The 25,295-nt window shown below is 42.7% G+C and overlaps 2 protein-coding genes across 3 annotated transcripts in view; both read left to right on the top strand.

The window, feature by feature from the left end:
- LOC119249116 (polycystic kidney disease protein 1-like 2) overlaps positions 1–4,386 on the top strand; it is an 85,446-nt gene extending 81,060 nt beyond the window's left edge. Inside the window, exons 40-43 of the mRNA XM_037516217.1 lie at positions 317–527; positions 2,043–2,144; positions 2,669–2,800; positions 4,217–4,386. Of these exons, the coding sequence (XP_037372114.1) occupies positions 317–527; positions 2,043–2,144; positions 2,669–2,800; positions 4,217–4,375 (604 nt within the window). The 3' untranslated portion in view covers positions 4,376–4,386. The remainder of the gene's footprint in view (positions 1–316; positions 528–2,042; positions 2,145–2,668; positions 2,801–4,216) is intronic.
- Positions 4,387–10,460: 6,074 nt separating this feature from the next.
- Positions 10,461–24,341, top strand: GCSH (glycine cleavage system protein H). 2 transcript variants are annotated; one of them, XM_037516215.2, is made up of 5 exons: positions 10,461–10,608; positions 13,798–13,877; positions 14,976–15,039; positions 19,889–20,020; positions 20,737–24,341. In XM_037516215.2, exons 1-5 carry the CDS (start codon positions 10,461–10,463, stop codon positions 20,832–20,834), a joined length of 522 nt encoding a protein of 173 aa, XP_037372112.1. In that variant the 3' UTR covers positions 20,835–24,341. The 2 variants fall into 2 exon arrangements, with proteins under 2 accessions (XP_037372112.1, XP_054552993.1); XM_054697018.1 differs by lacking the exon at positions 20,737–24,341 and having other exon boundaries at positions 19,871–20,718.
- The last annotated feature ends 954 nt before the right edge of the window (positions 24,342–25,295 follow it).

Raw genomic sequence — 25,295 nt, 5'->3', positions numbered from 1 at the left:
TAACAGCCCTATGAACTAGCTGCTGAGGCCCCTTGACCACCATCACCCCTATCATAGCTGTGGTTTTCACCATCACCCTCATCGCTGTCACCTCCATTTCTATTGCCATCATCTCCATCACCATTTTACAGTTAACATCATCCCCACCATAACATCATCACTATCACCCACTGGGGGAAGTGGGACAGGTCAGTGTCTCAGGCCTGTTGTTGTGGGAAGTGATGGCCACTGATCACAGTAAGTCTAATCCTGCATCCCAGATGAGACTAGCTGAGTTCCTCAGTCTCTGAGATCCAAACTGCCTTTGGTCCCACAGGGTGATCAGTTTCAGTGAGACAGCAGCAGCAGATGCTGCCCTTGGTTACATCATTGCCTTCCTGGTACTCCTGTCCACAGTGAAGCTTTGGCATCTGCTCAGGTTGAACCCCAAAATGAACATGATCACGTCAGCCCTGCACCGTGCCTGGGGGGACATTTCGGGCTTTATCACTGTCATCCTTATCATGCTCCTGGCTTACTCCATCACGGTGAGTGGCTCCTTTGGGAAAACCTTCAGGGCTGGTATCCCTGGAAGCCAAGGGTTTTCAGTGGTGTGGAGTTGGGGTTAAGGTTAGGAAGACCCTGGGAACTTAGGGAGATGGTGGATTTTCTGAGACCAGGGTCTTTTAGCTGGATGCTCACAAGCCAGTCACTACAAATAGCAAAGGCTGGAGAACTCAGTTGGGGCCAAAACTGTCCCCAGAAATGATTCCTTTTCTGCATCGACATCCTGCCTTGACATGCCCGACATCTCGATAGCTGAGAATGCACAGACAGTGTTGGGGGATGTGGAGAGGTCCTGGGTAGTAGGGCAGAAGTGGGGATGTGAGGGTGGAACTTAGTAGGATCAAAATCATTCCACTCAGTCCCTTAACACTGACAATTTTCTGATAATCACATCTCTCTTGTGACTGAAGAAAATGTGAACTATGAAACCTTTATTATCAAGCAATGTAAAACAAAAACCATCTGTCACATTCCCAATCTCCACTTGGTAGGCCTACATTCTCGCCATGATTCCCATAATAATCTTGGCCCCAGTCCTCTGTGACCCTTCAGCGCATTCCAGACCCACTGCCCAACGAACCTTCTTCCCTAGTCTCACCCTGGCCCCATTCCGTCTCTCACCCCCCACCACTCCCCTAATCTCCAAGCCATTCACTAGCCCATCTGACTGTAGTCCTCACTCCATCTCTCACCCTCTCCCCAGTCCTCGCCTTTCCTTGTCCCTGACTATCACCTTGAGTCTATCCCTGTCTCCCCCACCCATCTTCCTCTCTCTTTCTCAACAACAGTGAGGAGCGGTGATGATGTGATGGCTGGGAGATGATGATGCAAAGCTGGAATCTAGTTTTGTCTGATACCCTCACTTGCCTGCATGCATTTAGTCCCCCATTGAACTGCAGGGACACGTCAGCCTCCTCTGGGGCCAGACGGGATACATTCAGATAGAACAGCCCTTGTGGGTGTGGGGTGCAATAGAGGGAAGACCCTGCCCACACATAAACCTGTTATCCATCCAGCCCAACTCCCCAAAGCCAACAGGCAGGGTCTCAGAGAGGCCAGTTCCTCCCTGAGTGGCCATTTAGGTGAACATGGTAGTGGTCTAATCAGAGGCACTTGAGCCCCCAAAGGGGACTGAGCACCCTCTCTATGCTGGGAGATACAGAGAAGGATATCATCAACAGACAATGAACAATAGCAAAAGGCCTGGACAAGCTGGGCAGACAGGCATTTCCAAAGCACACAGCAAACAACCCAGGTACTCTCACACAGGGTTGCACGTATGGCCTTGCATGTGCTCACCCATAGAGACATACACACATCTGGTACAGAACTGGGTATTTACACACACCCACTTGCACACCCCTGTATATACAAACAGCTTGGCCAGGCCAGGCCAAGGATATGGCTCACCTAGATCACCGATACTGTTGTCTAACAACAGGCTTTGGAGGGTGAATGATTTCTTTCCATGCTGACAAGGACTCCTTCCATTACAGTCAAACCTAATATTTGGTTGGAAACTCCGTTCCTACAAAACCCTCTTTGATGCGGCAGAAACAATGATCAGTCTTCAGATAGGAATCTTCAACTATGAGGAGGTAATGGGGAGAGGGGGCCATGAATGCTGCCATTGGCACTGAGTCTTAGTGACATTTAGAGAAAGCACCACCTCAAAGGCTCCATAATGGATGCCACCCCTTGGGTCCAGGGTCTGGCAAGCACAGTTCAACTTAGAGCAAATTAAAATTTTATTTCTCCAAAGCTCACAGCTCACCTTGGGGACCCCTACTTACAAATGAACATTAGGCAGTGGTTACTTAGGGGAGGGCTGTACTGGGCTGGGGGAGGTGTCTCTGGAAGGCAATGCTCCCCACCTAGCCAGAAATGGGGCCCCTATTTGGATTGGTGGTAGTGGGGCGTAAGGGTGCTGCCCTTCTCTCTTCTGGTAGCTGGAGTGCACTGCCCCTACTCTCAGCCCCCAAACAGAGGGCGACCCTCCTGGCACCTGGCCAGGCGCCTCCCTAGCCCTGAGAACCATGTTTGCCTCTGAGGGTGCCTCTGTGGGGAGGTGGCTGCTAGGACACAGGAGCCGGGGGGATGATACTGGCTTTCTTCCTGACAGGTCCTGGACTCCAGCCCAGTGCTTGGTTCCTTTCTCATTGGGTCCTGCATCATTTTCATGACGTTTGTGGTGCTGAATCTGTTTATCTCTGTCATCCTGGTAGCTTTCCATGAAGAACAAAAATACTATCTGGTAAGTCTCTTTGATCTATTCTGCAAGAGTCACTGACCTTGAACAAGGACAAGACTAGCTGAACAGCATTAGACATCAGGGGACTTTAGTTCAAAGGCCTCATTTCATGGGAGGGGAAACAGGAGGAGGAAATCATTTCCCCAACATCACAAGCAAGTGAAGGGCTGACTAGAATCGGAGCCCCCTGATTCCCAGTTCTGCATTCCACTCATTTACACCACTAACTTCCAGCCCTGATTCTACATTAAGATTTACCTGCAGGCTTTTGGAACCTACTGCTGCTGTACCTGAGACCAGTAAGAACAGAATTTCTGGGAGGATGCTCCAAGCATTAGTATTTTTGAATTCTGCCCTTGTGATTTTAATATACAGCCAAGGTGAAACCTGTTTAAGAAATTATTAAAGGGCCTCCCCGGTGGCGCAGCGGTTGAGCGCTGGGTTTCAAAGCTGCCCACAGCCTCTGCAGCGCCGGTTCGATCCCAGGCTGCTCCCCGGCCACCGGAGGGAGGGTCCCACATGGCGCGCAGACCTCTCCTGCCGCCCGCTGCTCCCCTCAGCAGTGTACTTCGGTCCTTCTGCCTGCTCTGCTCCCCGCTCTGGCTCTGGTGAATTCTCTCACCATCCCATGCTTCTGACTATACCCAGTGCTTGTATAAATAAATAAAAATAAATCTCTAAAAAAAATTATTAAAGAAGATAACTTAGTGATATCAACAAACTTTATGTAATACTTCATGAGGATGACAGTCTCCATTTAAAGAATTGCAAAATGGGGCAAAAGGCAGGAGGTTTTTTATAGTATAAAGAATAAAGGAGGAAGAAGAAAAATATAAAAATATCTGATTGGCTGGGGCCACACAGTCAATCTTGTTTGGGGTGAGAATGAACAAAGAAATAAGCGCCCAGAGTTGGCACTTAAAACAAAACCATCTACATTTCTGGTCACGTGGAACATTTTACAGGGACTTGAAAGTTATCTAAGCCTCAGACAGCAGGCATGGCTGCCTGAGCAGGAGTGGTTCCATTTTGGGTCTAGACATTTATTTCAACGAGTAATATGGTAACTTGGGTTTAAACTTGGAGGAACTGCCAAACTGCTTTCCAAAGCAGCTACACCATTTGGCATTCCCAGCAGCAATGTATGATGGTCTTTGTGCATAAATTCCTAACATGCTCTACTGGGGGTGGGATGGGGGGGAGCAATGAAGAGCTTTTGGACATTCTCAGAGAAAGGGAAGAAAGAATCCCTGGGGATAAAGGTGAAGCACACACCCTTGTAATTCCAAAAGCAGGTGAATCCCAATGCAAAAGCACCTCTACTCAGGGAAGAGAGCAAACTGGGTAATAAAAAACCCTTAGAAAAGCCACCAAAGAGGACGGTTCTGTGTATATCACGGGTTTTTTCTCCCTTTGCAGCTGACAGAGGAAGGAGAGATTGCTGATTTGTTGTTGATGAAAATACTCAGTTTTCTGGGCATGAAATGTAAAAGAGGACAGGAGCCTGGAAGCAGTGGTGAGCATTCGGGGTTGCTGTCAGAGGCTCGGCCCCCTGAAGCTGCACCAGCAGGCTCCTGAGTCTAAGTGGTTCATCACCTATAGCACTGGGGAAGATCAACACTTCAAGCCAACCTTTACTAGCTATTCCATAGTCTCTCCAGGGCAATATTTTTCTGTGTCTGTCGAAGAGTTACCAAGTCTGGCAAGCAAAATAATAAAAATACATACAGCAGCTACTATTGCGATAGACTATTTGTTCCAATGTATTTCCTCCTAGAAATAAAATGAATATTGTCTGGAGTTCAGAACAACAATGACAAAAACCCAACTCCTCTGCAAACTAATCATTTCATTTCAAGGGTCAGTTAGAGGTTCCCTTGGAAGGATTCTAGCTCAGGTTTTCTCAAACTGTGTCAGAGAGATGCTAGTGGGTGTATTAGTTTCCTAGGGTTGCTGGACAAAGCACCAGGAGCTTGAAACAGAAATTTGTTGTCTCACAGTCTGGAGGACAGAAGACCCAAATCAACAGGGCCATGCCCCCTCTCTAGATTCTGGACAGGAATCCACTCTTTCAGCTTCTAGGGTTTGCCAGCGCTCCTTAATGTCCCTTGGGTTTTAGATGCATCACTAATTTCTGCTTCTGTCACCACGTGGTCTTCTCCCCAGTATGTCTGTTTCTGTGTCTCTTTTCGTCTTCTTATAAGGACACTGGTCACAGTGGATTAGGGCCCATCCTACTCCATTATAACCACATCTTAGCTAATGATGTTACAGGGCAAGCCCAAAAGGAAATAGGATGGCCTGGGTGTGAGACCCAACTGAAGACACACATAGAAAGGTTAATAAAAGGTTTATTTACAAAGGGAAATGAAATGAAGGGGAACCCCCAAAGAGAGATTAATTGGCGACTGTGTCCTATCAGTAATGCTGTCTGAGCTGGGACCCCCAAGAGCACCCTGAAGGCAGGCAAAAAAACCAAGAGAGTGCAGGTCCACATGTTTTTGGTTATACACCGAGCATGGCTGCTTAACACCACCCTTAGTCCCCAGCAATCTCCCTTTTAGGAAGTCAAGAGTCTATGGCATGATGGGAGTTGGAGTCCAAGGCCCCAGGGATCTCTTTGGCGTGGAGATGTGGTAGAGTCCATAAAACATCAGCAGGTAGAGTTTGTTCAGGACATACTCTTCCTCCAACAATTACATATGCAAAAACCCTAGTTCCAAATTTGGTCACAGTGGGGGGCTAGAATTACAATGTCTGTCTTTCTCTCTTTTGGGGAGGTTTATTATTTTTCAGTGCATCTCTTTAGGGACATGATTCAACCTATAACAAGTATCACCCTCCCCCCCCCAATATTTCTGGTTTAAATAAATGCAGGAAAAAAACTGAATTATAAAAGGTTATTCGGCTTCCTTAGCATTGAGAACTAGCAGAGCTTTTAACATGCCACATGTGCATGTGTGTCTGTCTCCTAAGGCGGAAGGAGCTTGAGAGACAAAGTACAAACCCCCAAATTTCTATGACCAAGGATCTTGCAGCTCCATCAGTACTCATGTTACTAGAACCCAGCCGCCTCAGTGGTGGGAGCCGGCAAGAGCAGAGGTCTTCTTTCAACCTGCTGCTCCACTATAAGTCAGTTGTGGCAACTGCTCCTTAGAGACCTTTTATGTAACAGTGTACTTCCTGCATTGTGGAATGAACCAATCAGGTGCTATGAGCTGATTGTTAAATGGTCCAATCAGCCACAGGATTGAAAAATGGTCCAATCAGACTTATGGGTGGGGCACCCTAAAAAAAGGATATAAGCTAGGGTTGGAGGGAGCTAAGAAAGAGACCGGATCAGCCACTGAAGAAGAGAAGAGGATGCTAGCCCCTGAAGGAGAGAGCCACCAACACTAGCCCCTGAAGAAAAGAAGATGGTTCCAGCCTCCAAAGGAAGAAGAAAGAAGGGGAGGTCTCTGTTCCTGGCCTCTGAAGAAAGAGGAAAAGAAGAATCCAATAGCCAACTGCCAAGGAGGGAAGAGAAGTCAAAGACTTCTGCAGGGGCTGGGCCTCTGGTCCTATCTCTGACATTATCTGAAAGGAGCACCAAAGGCCCTGGGCCGGGTGTCTCAAAGAGCTATTTGTTGTTGGTATAGCCCAACAACTCACAAAGAGCTGTGAACACTGGGTGTCTCTGACACTGACTCTGAGGGACCAGTAGTGACCACCACTCCTGACCAGTGCTGTCCAGCACTCCTGGCGACCAGCGGTGACCATCACTGATGCTATCTGGGTAAGATAGCTGCCACTTGTTGATACAGTGAGCTCTTTGTTTACCCTGTTTGTAAAATAACCCTGTTTGTAAAATAAGCCCCATGGTGGTTGTTCCTGGAACCTGAGGTTTCTTGCAATTCTGTGCACGGGTGAGAACCCACAGACAGTGACCTGTCCTCTCATCGGGCACTGTCCTTTGTTAGGCTGTAGCCCATAGGCCCCTGTTGCGTGGGTGTTGTATTACTACAGCCCTTGGTTTTGGTTTTTGGCTTTTTGGCGGCTCTGTGGTCTCAGAGCCTGGGCAGATGGGTGGCCATTCCATCCTTCCATCTGGCCTCCTGCCTTGTTGCCCTGTTGCGCTGTGAGCCCTGTTTTACTAGTATTCCTTAGATGACACTTTGGGAACTGTAGATCTACACCCATGGCCCTCAACCTTGGCTGCATGTTGGAATCCGCAGACTTCCTTCCAATACATCAGAAATACTGGGCTGGGAACCAGGAGGCAATATTTTTTAAGCCCTGCAGGTGATTCCCTTGTGATTGTGATAACAATGCTCTAAAGATAACAGAAAGCTTCTAGGTATCTGGGCGGGCCAGTATACATTTCCCTTCCAGCATGCAAAGCATCCCTCCTCATGCCCTCTGGGAACAGATACTTTGGTTTGCCTCTCAAGTCTATCCCATGTTTACCTCTTTGCTGTCAGCATCTCAACTTTATTCAGGTAGCCCTCTCCCACATGACTCAAGGGAAGGTGACCCTGCAGCCACTAGGTAATTCTTTTTTGTCTTAGTCATGGTAATCCATTTTCCTTGACAGTGAGCAGCATAGGGTGGCACTGTGACCCAGTTTTGGCAAATAAAAAATGAGATCTCTAGGACACTTCCTGGGAAGATCTCCTTGCTAATAAAAGAACAAAGAGTATACTCTATGCTGCTGGACATTGCCTGACCCAAGAAAGAATCCTGGAACTGTGTTAGGCAGTAGATACGGTCTCGAAAGTTTCAGGAAACATATGATACTGGACATTAAGTCAGGCTGAAACTGACCAAGTCATTACAAAGTGACCAGTGGAGATGGTCTTCATAGATGCAAGGCTGGGTCACCTACCCACACTGATAGTGACTGACTGTTCCTAGCTCTGAGAAGTATGTATCTCCCAATACATACTTCAGATGAGACAGTTTTCACCACTAAAAAACCCTTTAGGCTAACTACACTCTAGGCTACAGGTATGGATTCCATCATGAAGAGGTCACAGGCATAAGGAGATCACAGTTCAAGAGATGGAATTAACTGTTGTTAAAAAACAAACAACTCCAAAATGGAGTCATTCATGTGGGAGGGAAGAGCATGCAGACCTAGTATCTAATCTAATTGCTGTTTCAGTCTCTCCCAAAGGTGGATTCTAAACCAATCTATCTGAGTTACCATGGTCAGCACCCGTGAGGTCATCTGCGTAAGACCCCCCCACCTTCCTCTCTCTCTGCATATAAAAACCTTGCAGAGCCTTTCTCCTTGCTGAATGGGGAGGTGCTGGATTCATGGGATTCATGAATTGTTTAATAAAGCAAATGAGATCTATAAATTTATTTGGATGAGTTATTTTTTAACACTGTAAATATCTGCTCAAAGAGATGAATGGGCCCCTTCTGAGATACCTGAAAGGAAAAAAAATGCAGTTTTCAGGTTCCTGTACAAAATATGCAATGAGATGACCTTTCAATCCCAGCAATGGATGGTGCAAAGATTATAAAAACAACAATAATTTTTTATTATCCTCAATGGTTGCTATCTAAAAAAACAAGTAACATTCTTCTTACTGTTTCAGTGGCATTGGGGAAAGCAGGCAATTTCCCCTTCCCCTCTAGTTTCTTCTAGGGTGGCAAATATTCAAATTAATGAGACATATTGACAAAAGAAAACAAAAAGTTTAACAATAACATATAAATCTCTTGCATACATGGGAGAAACCCAGTAAAAGTAAGAAAGTCACTAGCACAGCTTAAGTCAGCTCCTTAAACAACTTCAGCTAAAGACAAAGGATGCTGGGGAGAGAAGGTCAGTTACCAAAAGGCAAAGCAAACAGGGTGAAGACCGTCAGCCAGATTAAGTCGTTGCCTTCTCCACTGTTGCTCTTCCAGGTACAGTGAGGGAGACACCCTTGCAGAGGGAGGATTTCTTTCATACATGTAAATGTCTCTTACAAAAGGGCAACCTCCACTCAGCTTTCAGAGCCTGCAATAATCCTTGTGCCAAAGAGACATATTTTTGGGGCAGTGGTGTTTGTTCCCTTACAGTAGAAAGGTTTGCAATACAGCCCACACACTGATCTTTTTCTTACTACCAAATGAGTAGCAAGTGGAGCTAGGAATAGATATTTTAGGACATGATTTGCATTATGCTGCACCAGCTTGTAAAAAACAAAAACAAAATCCACAACAATAAAAACAGAATTTTGACATAGAAGTTAGCCAAGATCTGAAGCTTAGAGTAGGCGACTATGAGCCAATCACCACCCTAAACAAAGGCAAGTAGAACAGAGCTTCAGGACTGCTGGTTGCCACTCAAACTAGAGGTCAAGTCCAGCCACGGCTCACACTTGCTTAAGCTATAAAATGCCTGCGCCATCCCACTCCTGGGCAAGCTAGCAAACCTTCCTGAGCCTCCAGCCCCTTGTCTACGAGAGGAGAATAATAGCTCCCAAAAGGAGTTCTGGAGAAGACTGAACAGATTATGTTTGTGCAGGCTAGTCATGTAACAAGGGCTCCTAAATGGTTATTATCTGCTCGTTGCAAATTAGCATTACAATCCTTGCAAGTCACTAGAGATGTGCTGGCAATTCCAGTTTCTGAGTGGGGCAGAAGCTTGGTGCAACAACCTATGGGTCTCTCTCTCTCTTTTTCTCTCTCTCTCTCTCTCACTCACACACACACAGGCACAAGGGGCCAGTCCTGAAATACTAAAGGTTGTGGAATTTTTCACTCTAGTTTACTGACTCATGCCCACTGTTGAAGGTGAGGTCATTCTAGAACTGTATCTTCCTCAACTCTCCAAAGGCCTTGGTCACCATGCTTGCATAAGCAAAGAACTGAACATGCCGTGTCTTAACTTGATTGCTCTAGCCTTAGCTGACTGGCTTCTGGCCACCCCCACCATCTGATAAATCCTTGCCCTTCTAAGAGTTTCATGATTCTGTCTGCCCCGTGGAGGTTCCTGTGCCTCTTGGCATCCGTAAAGTGGGTTGGTTTCTGGATTGTTTTCAGTATCTTAAAGTCAAAGAGAAATTGCTTATGTGTCAGTGCTCCTCTGGTCAATATCCAAGCAGCGTTTCAGCTGGAATGACTGACACTGGCCACGAACCCTGTTCTGAGCGACCTTGTTCCTTCGTGGAGGGTAGGACAGCATCCTTTAACAGGACTGGGGCACCGTGCCTCTGCTGGGGCCTCAGCCCCCTACAGCAGGTGAACGCACTGACCCCATAGAAGAGCCACCCCGGCCGGAGCCCTTCTCAGCACGCAGACCGCGGAGCCCGCAGTAACTGACCCTGATCTTTGATTCGCCTGGAAGCGACGCCCGGGGCATGGCTCCGCCCCCACCAGCGGCCCCGCCCCGGCCCGCCCCGCTCGCCACCTTAGCCCCGCCCCTCCCGGACAGCCCCTTCCGGGTGTCACGCCCCTCGCTTGTCCACGCCCCCCCGCACGTCGCCCTATCCGAGGCCGTGTGTGGCCCGGAATGCCCGCCCCCTGCTCGCAGACCCAACAGGCCCCGCCCCTCCTGGGGTAGCCCCGCGCCCCGGTCCGGCCGGCTCGCTCCGGCTCGCTCCGGTCCGGGGCCGCCCCCGCCCCGCCCCGCTCCCGCCGCCCGGGGTGTCCGCGGTGTCGCGCCGCCACCCCGCCACCTGCGAACATGGCGCTGCGAGCGGCGCTGAGCGTGCGGGCCGCGGCCTGCAGCCTTCGCGCCTCCTGGACGCCCGCCGCGCCGTGCTGGCCGCGGCCCTGGGGGCTGCGCGCGGGCGCCGTCCGGACGCTGCGCACCGGCGCCGCTCAGCTCTCGGGTAAGCGCGGGCGGGCACGTGGGCCGCGCCGGGTCTGGGCGGGGGCGCCTCTCCGCCCGCGGCTCACCTTCGCTGCTGTTCCCGGCGGGCGAGTCCCTGTCGCGCTTCTCTTTACTGCGGGATCCCCCTTCGGCGGCCGCTGCCCCCGCGTCGGCGGCGCGGACCACACCGCAGCCTTTGTCCGGCGCTCGGGGACCGGGGGGCGGGGGGGAGGCCTGGGCCGCTCGTGCTGGAAACACCCAGGACCGTAGCCTCTCGCACGTGTGAGTGGCGTGCACCCTGCAAGTGGAGACCAGTAATGGGCTCGGGTTTGCTGAATGGACCATTGCTGAGAACGCCAGAGCAAATTTAGAGCAAGAGCACTTGCTGAAATTCAGGCACCGGACCCAGACTTCTTTTACTAGCTAAAGCGATCATAACTTAAAAGACGCGCCTGTTTCCTAAAAACAGAATAAAGTCTTCTGCCACAGAAGACGTTCTGAAGTCTACACTGAGTCGTGGATGTCTTGGGGCCGCAATGAGGCCTGACTTAAATGGACCTGAAATAACCCTGAGACCTGCCCCTTAAATGCCTTATAGCCATGGGTGCTACTTGCAGTCATAGCAGCGGAAAACAAGTTTTCTAACTTCATGCGCAAATGCTTGTGACATTTAACCGCACCCCCTAGAACTCAGGCTTCTAGGTCTGTTACGGCTCTGGTCTTGTTAAAGTTCATTGTTTCAGGCACTTGTTGGGGCTGGCAGAGTTGATAAATTTATTCCAACGTCTGAACAAAAAGATGCTTCTCCCCCCTTGCTAATATTCTCTCTTGCTGGTCACATATCTGTTACCAGTTTGAGAACCAGGGGAAAGCTTTTGTCAGATCTAAGAACTTAATTTCAAGTCAGTTTTTTGGTTATTCAGTATGATCCTATTGCTGATTTTTGTATTTTTCAATTATCTAGTTAAATATTGCTTAAGGTGTCATACTCACGCTCTGGTTGAAGCACCTAGCTTTTTAATAACAGCTCCAATTGTGGGTCTACCTCTTATGACCTTGGGTAGTCACTTAGTCTCCAGCTCGGCTTCCCTCATCAGAAAAATTATAATTCACAGTTGTTGCATGGAATGAAATAATATAACTGGAGTACATACAGCCTGACACATTGTAAGTACTTGATAAATGCTACTTTGTTATTGTTAGTGTATAGAGTTAAAAATGACCGATATTAATATAATTCATATTTTCTCTGACTAGTGACTTTGGGATGATATAACCCAAAGCTTTTCATAAATCGAAACACCTAATTTTTTGAGGCCAAAACCTGTATTTTTTGAGGCTCAGTAAAAAAGTAATGATTTACCAAATCTGTCTCACATTTTTCCTTTTGGGCCAAGGGTTAAAGGAGCACTCTACTGGTCACTGTCTTTAGCCTCAACAGCATGGCCTAGTAAAAAAAAAAAAAAACTTGTGGACTTTGAAGTCAAGCTGTCCTGGGTACATTTAGCTAAAGTTGCTGCCTTTCCCTCTAAACTCAGGGCTGCTCAGCTGCTAAATTAGCAACCTTACTCCTAAGATTAGCTTTACAATTAGGTAAGATGGCAAGGCCAACATCAAGATAAAATAATGTCTCAGAGAAGTCATTTAATTTTCCAGTCCTTACTTTAAAAAGGTGTTTTTAGATTTAAACTGCTCATAATTGGTAATACCCAATTCTAGAGCGGTAATAGAATGAAAGACAGAAAGAACTGAGTATTGTAGCCAAATAACTATTATCTACTAGATTTTTGCTCAGAACCCCTTTTACTGGACTGAAGTTTTAACAATAGGATAGTGAACCCTGCTGCCGCTTGCTTTATATTTAACAGTACACATGTGTATATAACGGACTATATCTGTAATGTGTTAAGTGCCTTGAGTGTTGAGTCAGGGTGGAGGCATAGTGCTGTGGGAGCAGCTGCACAGCCTGAGGAAGCTAGGCCTGAGGCTTTGCATTGCAAGGCTTCCTGCAGGATAGACCTTCTAAGCTGAGGCATGAATACCTCAAGGCAGGACAGTATATAAACCTTAACTTTTCCTGTAGAAAGGTCAGGTTCACTGAGGCTTGCTTTATTGAAATGGAATGAAGCAAAGCAAGTTCCTTTATGACAGATTTTGCAACTTCTGCAGAGTATGAAATCAAGAAAGGTCCTTAAAGACTAGGGGAGAAAAATGTAATAAATTACACTCCTTGTATTCTGTGTATTAGAGTGATATAATCTAATCAATGTAAGCTGTTTAAAGTACAGCTATCTTTTGGGTATGAGTGAACCAGCAAGGCTTACTCTAAAGCAGCATGTGAATTAATGAGCCATTTTCCTTAACTTCCGATGTGTCATTTTTGGTAAAATACTTAAGAATATGATATATAGTTAAGGAGATGGCACAGATTAAAAAAAAAACAAAAACTTAGTCTTCAAAGCAAGTACATTTAACATTAAATCCTAAATACTTTTTTTTTAAAACAGCTCTTCAACTTTGGTCATTCTTTTTCCAGGAATCTTGAATAGTTTGAACAATGCCTCTGATGAAAAACAGCTCATAAAGCCTCAGTCTCCACTGTCCAATGAGTGCGCAGAGCTTGACTTTCCATCAGTAAATGGCCAACTTCTAAGGAGACTAGAGTTCTCATCTGTTTTCTCCTTGCATGATGAGAGACATTTTCTTCAATGGCAGGCTTTAAGTCCAGTAAAGTGGAATTTTGGGAAATTAGTTGTAATTTTCCAGGTCAATTTCATTCCAAGTTTCATTGAAGCCTTCCTAGGTCAATTCTACCTAAGGAGGCATTTTTTTTTTTTTTTTAGTTAAATCATTTATAATCAGTCTTTATGCTGCCTCCCAGAACTTTATTGCTCCATCTATCTTTCTGAGAAACAGAAATGTACATATGAAATGTGGGCCAAAATATTTTTTTGTGGCTCAGACTAAATAAGATCAGATAATCGTATCTCCCAAGGTGTTCACATCAAGCCTAAATGATACCACTATTGAGAAGTCATGTTGTCTTTGACACGACCTGTTCTCTACTGGATCGCATAGTATTGAAAGGCAATGTCAATAAGTCAAACACAAATACTGGGAAAGTCTTTTGCTTGGATAGTGTTGATTGAAAGGTGCTGTTAAACAAGTGACACCACTGCTTTTCTGAAATACTGCTCTTCTATTTTAGTGCGTAAATTCACAGACAAACATGAATGGATAACAACAGAAAATGGTATTGGAACAGTGGGAATCAGCAATTTTGCACAGGTATTGGATTGCCTTGAAATATTTGTCTTTCACCAAAATTGGATTGTCTCTACCTCTTAGAAATTGTTTATTCTTCCTCTTGGTATTTCAGGCCTTTGAGGTCCTTTTAAAAATATCAGTCATAGGTGAATTTAAAAAAAAAAATTAGGGCAGTGTGTAGTGTTTTAACAAATACCGAAAGGTTAACACGTAAAATCAAAAGCAGTAAACACATCTTAAGAAAGATGTGTCTTTTCAGACTGGGATCAATTAGGGAAGAACGAGCAAGGAAATGGCATAGCGTGAAGTGTTTTGTGGGTGCAGTGTCACACATACTACCAGTGAGAGACCCTAGGTTGCTACACAGAGGAAAACCTTTATTTAGCTTTTCTCTTTCTCTATTCTCCTATTCCTATTGATCCTATATTGAGATGTGAGAAGCCAAAGAACAGCATGGGTCAGTGATTTTGAACTGGATCCGTGTGTGAAGTAGGGCAGGAGGGATAGGAGGGTGCTTGGAAGCCCAGATATTGAGAATCACTGACAGTTTATCTTCATTGGCATATTTGTGCTTCAACAGAGGCCCAGTAGAGGATGCTTTGTGAAATATTGTCCAAAGTGTGAGAAACAAAGTGTTACTTGAGGGATGGATGAGCTGAGTGGTGCAAGGAGTTGTGACTCACTCACATGGTAGAGATCACTTCTTATTGCAGTCAAGGTCTTGAAGGAGCACCAGGCATGAGGACTATAATTTACAATCAGTGGGTGGGATTTCAGCAAATGCAGTAGGGGAGAAATGGCTTACATAAAACTGAACAGGTGGGAAAGCAAAGGTGTGTATGTTCTTAGTGAAGCTAGTAATATTGTGGGGCTTTGGAGGGCATATGATTCATGATAGGGCTCACTACTGCCCATGGGCTAAATTCAGTGGGTGGCCTGTTTTTGGCTCCTGCATGAAGAACAGTTTTGCATTTTTTAAAATATTATAAGAAAAACCCAAGAACATGGCTTCTCAAGTGTAAAACATTTAGTGTTTGAATTTAGGGGATTCAGTGTTTGGCTTGATCCTGTTTCTAGGAGGTTTGATCTTTTAGAGTTTTTTTGTGTTTGTTTCTTTAGGAAGCTTTGGGAGATGTTGTTTACTGTAGTCTGCCTGAAGTTGGGACAAAATTGAACAAACAAGGTGAGTGTTCTTCCCATCTTGGTATGTCATGATTTATGCCGTGATTTTTCTTTATCTGCACTGTACCTTGAATAATGACTTATTTACAGAGAGAGAATGCTTTTTACTCATGTAACAGAAAGTTGAAATAAAAGTAGATTAAGTAGGGGTTTATCATGTCTCACACAGTCTGAAGATAGGTGGATGCTGTGATGTATAGAAAAAATAAAGATTATTGATGACAACAGGATCTTTTTACAACCCCAGAAAAGGCTTTTATGAAGATCTTCAAAAAGAGGGCTATGACCTCTATTATATGAGGGTTGGTAAAGAAGACTCATGACATGATCATGACCTACCAGGACTGGCTCAGTGAAGGTCAACCATGGCATCCTCTTTAGGTACTTTTTCTGCCTCATGTCAGAGTTCACAAAATGGCAGCAAAATCTTCAAGCATCACATTCTCAAGTGACAGTATCCAAAAGTAGACAGGTGTGCTCTCTCTTTGGGAGCTAGCTTTATAACTGACCATCAGTGGCTAGTTCTCATTCACATTAACTGTATTTTTGAAAGTGGTGACAGATAACCAATGTATAGAGCTTATTTGGTGAATTGTCATCCTCATTACATTTTCCAGACAACTGCACATGGATTCAGTATTCCTTATTCCTTTGGCCTGGACAGTTTTGTTGAGGCAGGCTCTCTTCTTTGTCTGATAACTTGTTAGCCAGGTCTAGGTTTATTGCCACTCATAGCTGCAAGGATTGATGAGAGGAGAATAACCAGCTTTTTCCTATACTCATCAATAAGTTAGGATAATTATGATACCTCTCTCAAAGTTCTTGTGAAGATTAAATGAAATTAACATAGTGTCGAGCAAAAATTTAGTGCTTGATGAAAGTTAGCCAGTAGTGCCAGGTATGTTATATGCATGAGTTCCTTGACATATATGAAACAGTGCTACACAATTTCAGTTTCTGTTTTTTAAATATCTTTGATAGTATCAAATATCATTTGATAGTATCCCCCACACCAACATTTATCTACTTGAACTTTCTCTGCTTCCTGACTTTCAATATCCTGATCGTATAATAGAGGTCATAGCCTGCTTTTTTATTTATTTATTTTTTTTTTGTGGGACCCTCGCCAGTGGCCGGGGGTTGAACTGGCGCTGCGGAGGCTGCGGGCAGCCTCGCAACCCAGCGCTCAACTGCTGCGCCACCAGGGGAGGCCCTTAGCCCGCTTTTTTAAAGACCTTTCTAGATACCTTTCCTGGGGTTGTAAAAAGACCCTTATCATCAATAATCTCTATTTTTCTTCTTTCTATAGAGCATAGGTGTTGGTTTCTTTCCTCGTGTTCTCACTCTGCTACAGGAGACTATTTCAAATTTCTTGACATCTCTTTACAAGTGAACAGATTGAACCTACTTTTGATACTGAAAGAAATTCTATTAATATGTGTTGGGTGACATTCCTAGTGAATGCCCTCTTTAAACATTTTGCTAAAGTTTTAATTGATGTGAAATTTACATACAGTGAAATTTATGGATTTAAGTGTATATTTCAGTGAGATTTGACAAATGTAAATACACTATGTAAACTTTGCTAGTCAAAATCCTTCTCTGATACCTATCACCATAAATTTTGTTCATTCTTTCATTTCCTGTAAATGGACTCATATAATACATATAATAATGTGTCTAGCTTCTATCCAATATCATGGTTTTGAGATTCATTTATACTGTTGAGTGGTCAGTAGTTTGTTCTTTTATTGCTAAATAATGTCCCATTATTATACCCTTTCACCTGTTGATGGATTTTTGCATTGTTTTTACTTTTGGGCTATTATGAATCTTAAAGCTACTATAACATTTTTTGGATACATTGTTTTGTGAGACTATGTGTTCATTTTTCTTGGGTAAGTACATGCAGGAGTGGGATTTCTTGTTTGTGGTGTTGGTGTTTACTTTTTTATTTTAATCTTGTTTAGGGCCTCCCTGGTGGCGCATGCATTTGAGTGTAGGGAAGCTGTCCGCAGCTTCTGCAGTGCCGGTTCTCCGGCTGCGGAGATGCCCAAATGGCGCAGCAGACCTCTCCTGTCTCACCCGCTGCTCCCCTCAGCAGTGTATTTCATTCAGTCTGCCCATTCTGTTCCCTGCTCTGTCTATGGTGACACCCTCCTGCACATCTGGCCTGTACCCCAGTTCTTGTATAAATAAATCTTTAAATAAATAAATCAAAAATAAAAAATAATCTTGTTTAATTCTTTTTTTTTAAAGATTTATTTATTTATGTATACAAGAACTAGGGTACAGGCCAGAGGTGTGGGGGGCGGGTGAGAGGATTCGCCAGAGACAGAGTGGGGAACAGAACAGGCAGACTGACCAAAGTACACTGCTGAGGGGAGCTGTGGGCAAGTCAGGAGAGGTCTGCTGTGCCATGTGGGTGTCTCCCTGGCTGGGGATCGAACTCATGCTGCCATGGCTGTGGATAGCTTCAGAGATTGCGTCTTAACCCCTTACACCACCTGGGAGGCCCTTGGTGGTTAGCTTTTTAAGAAAGTTTGCCACAGTGGTTGACCTACCTCATGTTCTCACCAACAGTATAAAGTTTGTGGTGCTACAAATTTTACTATTTTAATTTTGTATTTTCTTAGTGATAAAATATTAAGCAGCTCTTTTTATGTTTTTGCCATTTACATCTTTGTTTTCTAAAGTCACTAGTTAAGTCTTTTACCAAATTTCTTGTTTAGATTCTCTTTCATTGGTTAGGGATTCTTTGTTATCTTATGTTTTGTTGGTTTTTTTTTTTTTTTTTTTTTTTTTTTTCAGGAATTTTTCCATTTCATTTAGTCAAATTGGGCATAAAGATGCTCATTTTTCATTTATTATTTTGTATCAGTGGGATCTGTAGTGAGGATCCCTTTTTCATTCCTTCACATTTCTGGTAATTTGTTTCCTTTTTTTGAGCAGTCTTGCTAGTTCTGAGATGTACTAATCTTTTGAAGGAAGCAATTTTTTATTCTGTTGACTGGCTCTATTTCCATATAAGTTTTACTTGTATCTTTGTTTTCTATCTTCAACTTACTTAGATTTAATTTGCTTTTCTTTTTCTAGCTTCTTAAGGTGGAAACTTGGGTATTTATTTTTTTAATGGACATATTTAGTCATACTGTGAAATGTTCTCTCTCCTGTGGGTGGCAGTTAGTTTAATCCTTTTAGCCTTAGCCAGAGTTTGCCCTGTGCAAGCATGGTTTAGGGATAACTGAGAGACCTGGGCAGAGTTATACACAGAATTTGGGGTGCTCCTTTTTAATACCCTCCACCTCACTTTCTAGTAGCTATAGTGGTCCCAAAGTGGTCTTTTGTTAGTAAAGACTGGAATTTTCTTTCAGATTTTGCCAGCCCCACACTGCAGACTGGTGCCCCTGCTCAGGCAAAAAATCCTTTAAAACTCACCACTGTCTTTCCTTCTTTCAAATGTCCATAAATTTATTTCTTTAGTTTATATCCTCGTGTCCTTAAAACCCAGATCATTGAAGATGTTCACTTCTAAAATACAATTTAAAGATACTAATTTCCTTCTAAGGACTATTTTAGCTATACACAACAAACTTTGGTATGTTGTATTCTCATTATTCAGTTCAGATCTCTTGATTGTATCCCACAGATCACTAAGGCTCTAATTTTTCAGTCTTAGATCCATTAATTTCAGATCTTTATTTATATACACTGACCCTCTCTTCTGCTGTACCCAGTCCGCTCTTAACTCTGCTCTTAACATCTTATACTTTCCAGTTCTACAGTGTCTTTTTATTTTCTACTTTGCAAGTATGTTCACGCGTTGATTTTTTTTTTTTTTTTTTTTTGTCTTTGAACATGTTTTTAACAGCCACTTTAGGATTCTCTGCTGATTACAACTCATGTAGGTCAATCTGGGATCTGTTTCTGCTTACCACCTTTTCTCTTCACTGGCTCCTTTCTAGTATTACATCCCTAAATTCCAGTCCCATGCTTTATCCTCCAACCTGTCAAGCAGTAATACTATGTTTTTCTACTTTATTTATTTATTTTTTATAGAGGCATGTTTTTATTTATTTATTTGTTTTGTTTGTTTGTTTATACATGCACTGGGTACAGTCAGAAGGCGGGAGGGTGAGAGAATTCACCAGAGCCAGAGCGGGGAGCAGAGCAGGCAGAAGGACCGAAGTACACTGCTGAGGGGAGCAGCGGGCGGCAGGAGAGGTCTGCGCGCCATGTGGGACCCTCCTCCGGTGGTCGGGGAGCAGCCGGGGATTGAACCGGCGCCCCAGAGGCTGCGGGCAGCTTCGCAACCCAGCGCTCAACCGCTGCGCCACCGGGGAGGCCCTATTCAGTACTCTTTAGATGAAGCATGTTGTCAGGGTACACAGTCTGTAAACCACTATCTCACCTAATTTGGGTGCCATCTTTCAGGGGCTCTACAGAGCAAGTTTTGTTTTGTTCAGAGTTTGTTACTGGTATCTGCTGAAAGTTGATCTGATGAGGTATTAGCTTGTTGGAAAAATCATGACTTGTTTTTGCTTGAAAAACATAGTAAACACATGTCATGACTTTTCTGACAACCCAAAACTTCACCATGACTTATTGAACTTAAGCACATCTGCTCTTCACATACATCACCACTTGTTCACTCTGTCTAGAACACACAGATCCAATTTATATGAGGATTACCCTTTTTTCATAGATGATATTAGCATGACAAAATCTATGGATTTCTTTAAAGATATTTGGAATTTTTTCTGATTGTATTAAGAGGTCACCACATCTCCATATTGCTTGTTTTCAGGTCATTAACTGTTGATGTTTAATAGTTAATTTTCTCAATTTAGAGGAGTTTGGTGCTTTGGAAAGTGTGAAAGCTGCTAGTGAACTCTATTCTCCTCTGTCCGGAGAAGTAACTGAAATTAATGAAGCTCTTGCAGAAAATCCAGGACTTGTGAATAAATCATGTTATGAAGATGGTGAGTTGTTGCTAGAAAATTTTCAAGGGGCTACAGTTAGCATTTAATCTGGGTTAGTTTAAAGCAAGCTTTAGCAGATTGTGACTTCCTCATTTTGTACTTTTTGGTACTAAGCAGAGATGTCCTGCTTTTTAAAAGGAAAACAGGGAACACCTCTTATTGTAAGGTGATGTTTAAGATCTCTGTCAGTAAGTGCACTGCCTGTTTTACAGGGTTATTAGTATCATGGTTGTAAATTTTGTAAATGCCTGCAAAGTACCTTTTCAGAAATAAAGCAACTGTGTGGAGTAAGTAGGTGGTTATAGAATAATGTGTACATTAATTTTTAGTTTTCTCGTTATTTTCATCTTCATAATAAGTAAGGTGGGATACAGCAGTTCCCCCATTTTGTATATGGATTGAGGCCCCAAAAGATTTATCTGTTAGGTCACACAGCTAACAAAAGGCAAAATTAGGATTAGGTTGTAGTTTTAAATTTCTTAATTCATTATGGTAGAATCTATTCTGTTTGTAATTCTTTTCCATTGTGATATGCAAGGATATTGCTTTAATTATAAAGGCTAAAATGTAAAGCTCCTGGAACAAATAATAAATGACTTATGTAAAGAAGAGTAGATTATTTTTGAGGCGCTCAGAATTTAAATTTTGAATGAATTTCACTTTTACTCTCTTAAAAGGTAATTTGTAATATAAAATACTTTTTTTTTTGGTTGCAGGTTGGCTGATCAAGATGACACTAAGTAACCCTTCAGAACTAGATGAACTAATGAGTGAAGAAGCATATGAGAAATACGTAAGATCTATTGAGGAGTGAAAATGGAACCCCCTAAATAAACTAGTATAAACCAACTTAATCTAGCATAGTTGTCTTAAATTAGTGGATAGATGATTTAAAATAGCAACTTTTAGTAATACCACTGGAAAAATAAACTACTTGCAACAATGATACTGGAAGAATATAACTTTCTAATGAATACAGATGAACACAATATGCATCTTTTTCACAACACATTATTTTTAGAATAGGCTCCAGTTATATTCAAAATTCTTGAAAATACCTGGTTGAAACTAGTTATAAAATTTATGTAATTTCAAGACAGCATTTTTATGTTAAGCCTTATATAATAATGTAACTTGCTTACATCCATTACTGGATTTGGGTCAAAATACTTAATGATCTGTTCATTGGAATAAATGACAGTGGAGAAAAGGGTTTTTTTCCTCCACTGTCTTACAGCATCAGATAAAAAATACTATCATAATTTTGCAATATACTGCATTTGCTGGTGCTATTTTTATACAGTAAAGTGACAGCCTTGAAGGAAAATCAGAAACAGTTTAATAATAAAATACTCAATTTCATTATTTTTTTTCACTGTTAGTATTTCATTTAGTGACTCTGCTAGTATCTGAAAATGTTAATTTTCACTTATGGAAAGTTATTTAAAGGAAATTTAAGCCATAATAATGAAAGGTTCTAAGAAAATCTGTGAACAATCTGTGTATGTATATATGTATGTCATAGATGCACATAAAAATACATACTTACACACAGAGCAAGAGCAAACTCTTATTTTCCTACTTAGTATAGGAAAAGGGAAGTTTTCAGGAACTATCAGCTAATAATGTATAAAAGGCAATAAGAGAACCGAGATGAAGTAGGTAGGAGGAATATAACATACAAATCTTTCCTTAGCAGATAAAAACCATTCTAAGATTATACCAATAGTCACATCACTGCTGAGCTTATCTTTGCACCCTTATCAAGAAAGTAATCAAGATATATATCTTCTTTGGAAATAGAAAGGGATAGGTAGTAATTTCATACATGTACCTTTTTGTTTTGAAGCTATTTTTATATAGTACCTTCTTTGATCTTGGTAACAGTCAAAATTAGCCTGAGCTAGGTCGGGCATAACATAACTACAACTATTTTACAGTATAAGGTTCTGGAATGGATTAGGGATTGTCACAGAGGGAGTTAGTCATGTTAGGCTTTTCATATTTCCTGGCCTACTCTTAATCAGTTCCTTCACAAATGTTACTACTGAAAACAAATAGGAATCTGAGAGGGGAAATAGAAGGCTTATGTTCTAAAGGTGAGAAGCAAAAGTTCATTCTAGAGTGAAAGTACATGAATGACTACTGTAGTGTTAACGGGCAGCTTTTCATTCTCCCCCCCCCCTTTCACAAACAGGACACACACTCTTACTCTGTACCAAAGAGAACATTATGGGAACTTGCTTCCTTCGCTATTGGGAATATAGTGCCAATTCCACCCTTTTTTCTATTATAGTGCTGCCAAAACTAACAGGCATTGAATACCCTCCAAACAGACAAAATGAACAGAATTTAATTTCTGACCTCATTCCCTTTGGTTTAGATCTTAACAGCAGCTTAATAAAGAGTTTGAGTTATACTTTTTAATCATTGAAACTCAAATATACGGAATAGGTTAACAAGAAGTATTAAAAAATCCTTTAAAATTGCCTTCCCAAGGTAGTTTAAAGAGGTTGACAGCAATAAGTTTTAATAACCTCTAGAAGGCTCTGCATTGGCATGCTAGTACAAAAATGAGGTTGATATTTTATATCCATTATCAACAAATCAGAATTTCTGAATTTCCAGTTCTTGGGTTAAAATGTCAGTACCACCTACCTTCAGTTTTAAAAGCTGCTAACTATAACTACCCTCATTACTGTTCAACAATCACTGTATTTTTTCAGACCTCATCATGCATCTGCCTTCCTCAGCAAGAACCCTCATTTTATACCAAGATTTCTCCTTCTCTAAAACATGGGTTTTCAGGGCTACCCCGGTAGTGCAGTGGGTTGAGTACAGGGCTGTCCGCAGCCTCTGCAGTGCCGATTTGATCCCCGGCCAGCCAGGGAGAGACCCACATGGCATGGCAAACCTCTTCTGTCGCGCCCGCTGCTCCCCTCAGCAATCCCCTACCTTTTCAGTCCGTCTGTCTCTGTCTCTGGTGAATCCTCTCACCCTCCCACGCCTCTGGCCTGTACCCCAGCTCTTGTATAAAAATAAATCTTAAAAAAATAAAAACAAAACATGGCTTTTCCACTGACCATATCTCCCCATCAGTCTTTCTCCTTTTAAATAGAGTATTTTTAAGAGATTTGGTGCAAAACTGAACAGAAGTTTTCAGATACTTCCTGTGTCCATCTTTCTGTTTAAATCCCTTTGCCAACTCTAAGATCTTATTGAGTGCTTCTGATACCGACTTAATTTCTACATTGGCTTTTTATAAACATAAGTCGGTCAAACTTGTTCAGTAGTAACTGGCCCATTATAACTAGTATTAGGCAAGGTTAGTGGGAAAGAAATCATTACCAGGTCTTCCAACTTCCATGTATACTTTTGTGCTTTTAGTCAAGTTTAACTGTCATTTAGTAAATTTTAGACAAGACTTATGACATACTTACCAGAAACAGAGCAACTTTTAATGACTGGGTAATAGACCTGCTGGTCAAAATGTTTCAAATTTTCTGTTTTCAAAAGAACTAAAGGAGGACCTAATCATACTATCAGCTGATAATTAAAACTTTTTTTTTTTTTTTGGTGATCACTATGTGATTTCTGTTAAAAAAGCAAGTCAAAATGTCAAGATACACTGTCATGTGCATATTCATGTGAATAAGGAATCTCAGTTTACATCTATGAAAACGAATTCAACTGGGGTTGACCGTCTCATTCTAGCAACATACAATATCTGTGTACATGAATTGGGGAGAGGAGCAGAATAGCCCCATGCATTTCATTCTGATACACCTCAGTAACATTCATTGGTTTACCATTTATCCACATGGAATATATACTTAATGTCTGCCAAATGAATAGCAATAATGAACTGTTTAGCCTTATTGTCTTATGACAATTTTAAAATTTCATTTTGAATTAAATTTTTTGTTGCAGATTGATTCCTAGGTAGTTTTTGACCATAAATGTTAGAACAAGATTCTGTGGAGCAAGTAGAATAAAAATACAATTAAGAATTTGAAAAAATTTTTTTTAACTCATGGATTTTTTAAATGAATAGTGGTTGTCATTTAATATTTTTAAAAGTAATATTTTGAAGTGCCAACTTTTATGATACTTTGGATGTTATAACCTTTGCTACTATTTATGATTAAAATTTTGTTTTAACAAAATAATGGGATAAGGTATGCATTTTTGTACAATACTTTTCAGAAGCATGTAGGCGTACCATTACTTCCAGGTTGAGGAATAGGACCCAAGTATGTGTATTTTAGGTAAAGAAGTGATGCCTTAAAAAGCAGTCAATCTGGGCCTCCCCGGTGGCGCAGCAGTTGAGCACTGGGTTGCGAAGCTGTCCGCAGCCTCTGCAGTGCCGGTTCAATCCCCGGCTGCTCCCCGGCCACAGGGTGAGGGTCCCACATGGCGTGCAGACCTCTCCTGCCGCCCGCTGCACCCCTCAGCAGTGTACTTCGTCAGTCTGCCTGTTCTGCTCTCCACTCTGGCTCTGGTGAATTCTCTCACCCTCCCGCACTTCTGACTGTACCCAGTGCTTATGTAAATAAATAAACAAATCTTTAAAAAAAAAAAAAAGAAAAACAACACTATTTAAAAAAAAAAAAAAGCAGTCAATCTGGGGGCCTCCCTGTTGGTGCAGGGTTTAAAGTCTCAGAGCTATCAAGCTATTAGCAGCCACTGAAGCATGAGTTCCATCCCAGCCAGGGAGCTACCTACATGGCACCGCAGACCTCTCCTGTCTTGCCTGCTGCTCCCCTCAGCAGTGTGTTTCAGTCAGTCTGCCTGTTCTGTTCCCCACTCTGTCTCTGGTGAGTCCTCTCACCCCTCCCCCCACACCCCAGTTCTTGTATGCATAAATAAAAAAAAATCTTTTAAAAAAGTCAGTCTGGCAAAGTACTTTGTTCTAACATCTTAAAATAATGTAATGTACACATCTAAATCACTGTCCATAGGCTTTCTGTGTTCTGCATGTGGTGTAAAAAATGATGTAAAACAGATTTCTTTCTAATTGCCCTTTTTCACAGTGTTGTTTTTCCACAGCAGATATATTTAAAACCCAAGGTTGCACCTCCAAGATGCTCAAAGTACCAGCACCGGGGGGGGGGGGGGTGGGCGGGGAGGCAGGGAAGGGTGGCCTCTCAGGTGTTGAGCTAGCTCTCCAGTTGATTTGAGGACTTGAGGCTACTTTTCTTCATTTGTGTACGAGATGCCAATGCCCACCTGACAGGGCTGCACTGCCACGCACAGAGTGCTCTCTGGTAATGCC

Source organism: Talpa occidentalis, unplaced genomic scaffold (genome assembly GCF_014898055.3).
Source record: "Talpa occidentalis isolate TD23 unplaced genomic scaffold, MPIMG_talOcc4v2.1 talOcc4.17, whole genome shotgun sequence".
NCBI classification, from domain to species: Eukaryota; Metazoa; Chordata; class Mammalia; order Eulipotyphla; family Talpidae; genus Talpa; species Talpa occidentalis.
This window is presented reverse-complemented; position numbering and strand designations above follow the sequence as displayed.

Coding starts and splice junctions, on each gene's coding strand:
- GCSH (XM_037516215.2), top strand. CDS start 10,461: ATGGCGCTGCGAGCGGCGCTGAGCGTGCGGGCCGCGGCCTGCAGCCTT. Junction 15,040..19,888: donor GACAAAATTGAACAAACAAG/GTGAGTGTTCTT, acceptor TTCTCAATTTAG/AGGAGTTTGGTGCTTTGGAA. Junction 20,021..20,736: donor TAAATCATGTTATGAAGATG/GTGAGTTGTTGC, acceptor TTTTGGTTGCAG/GTTGGCTGATCAAGATGACA.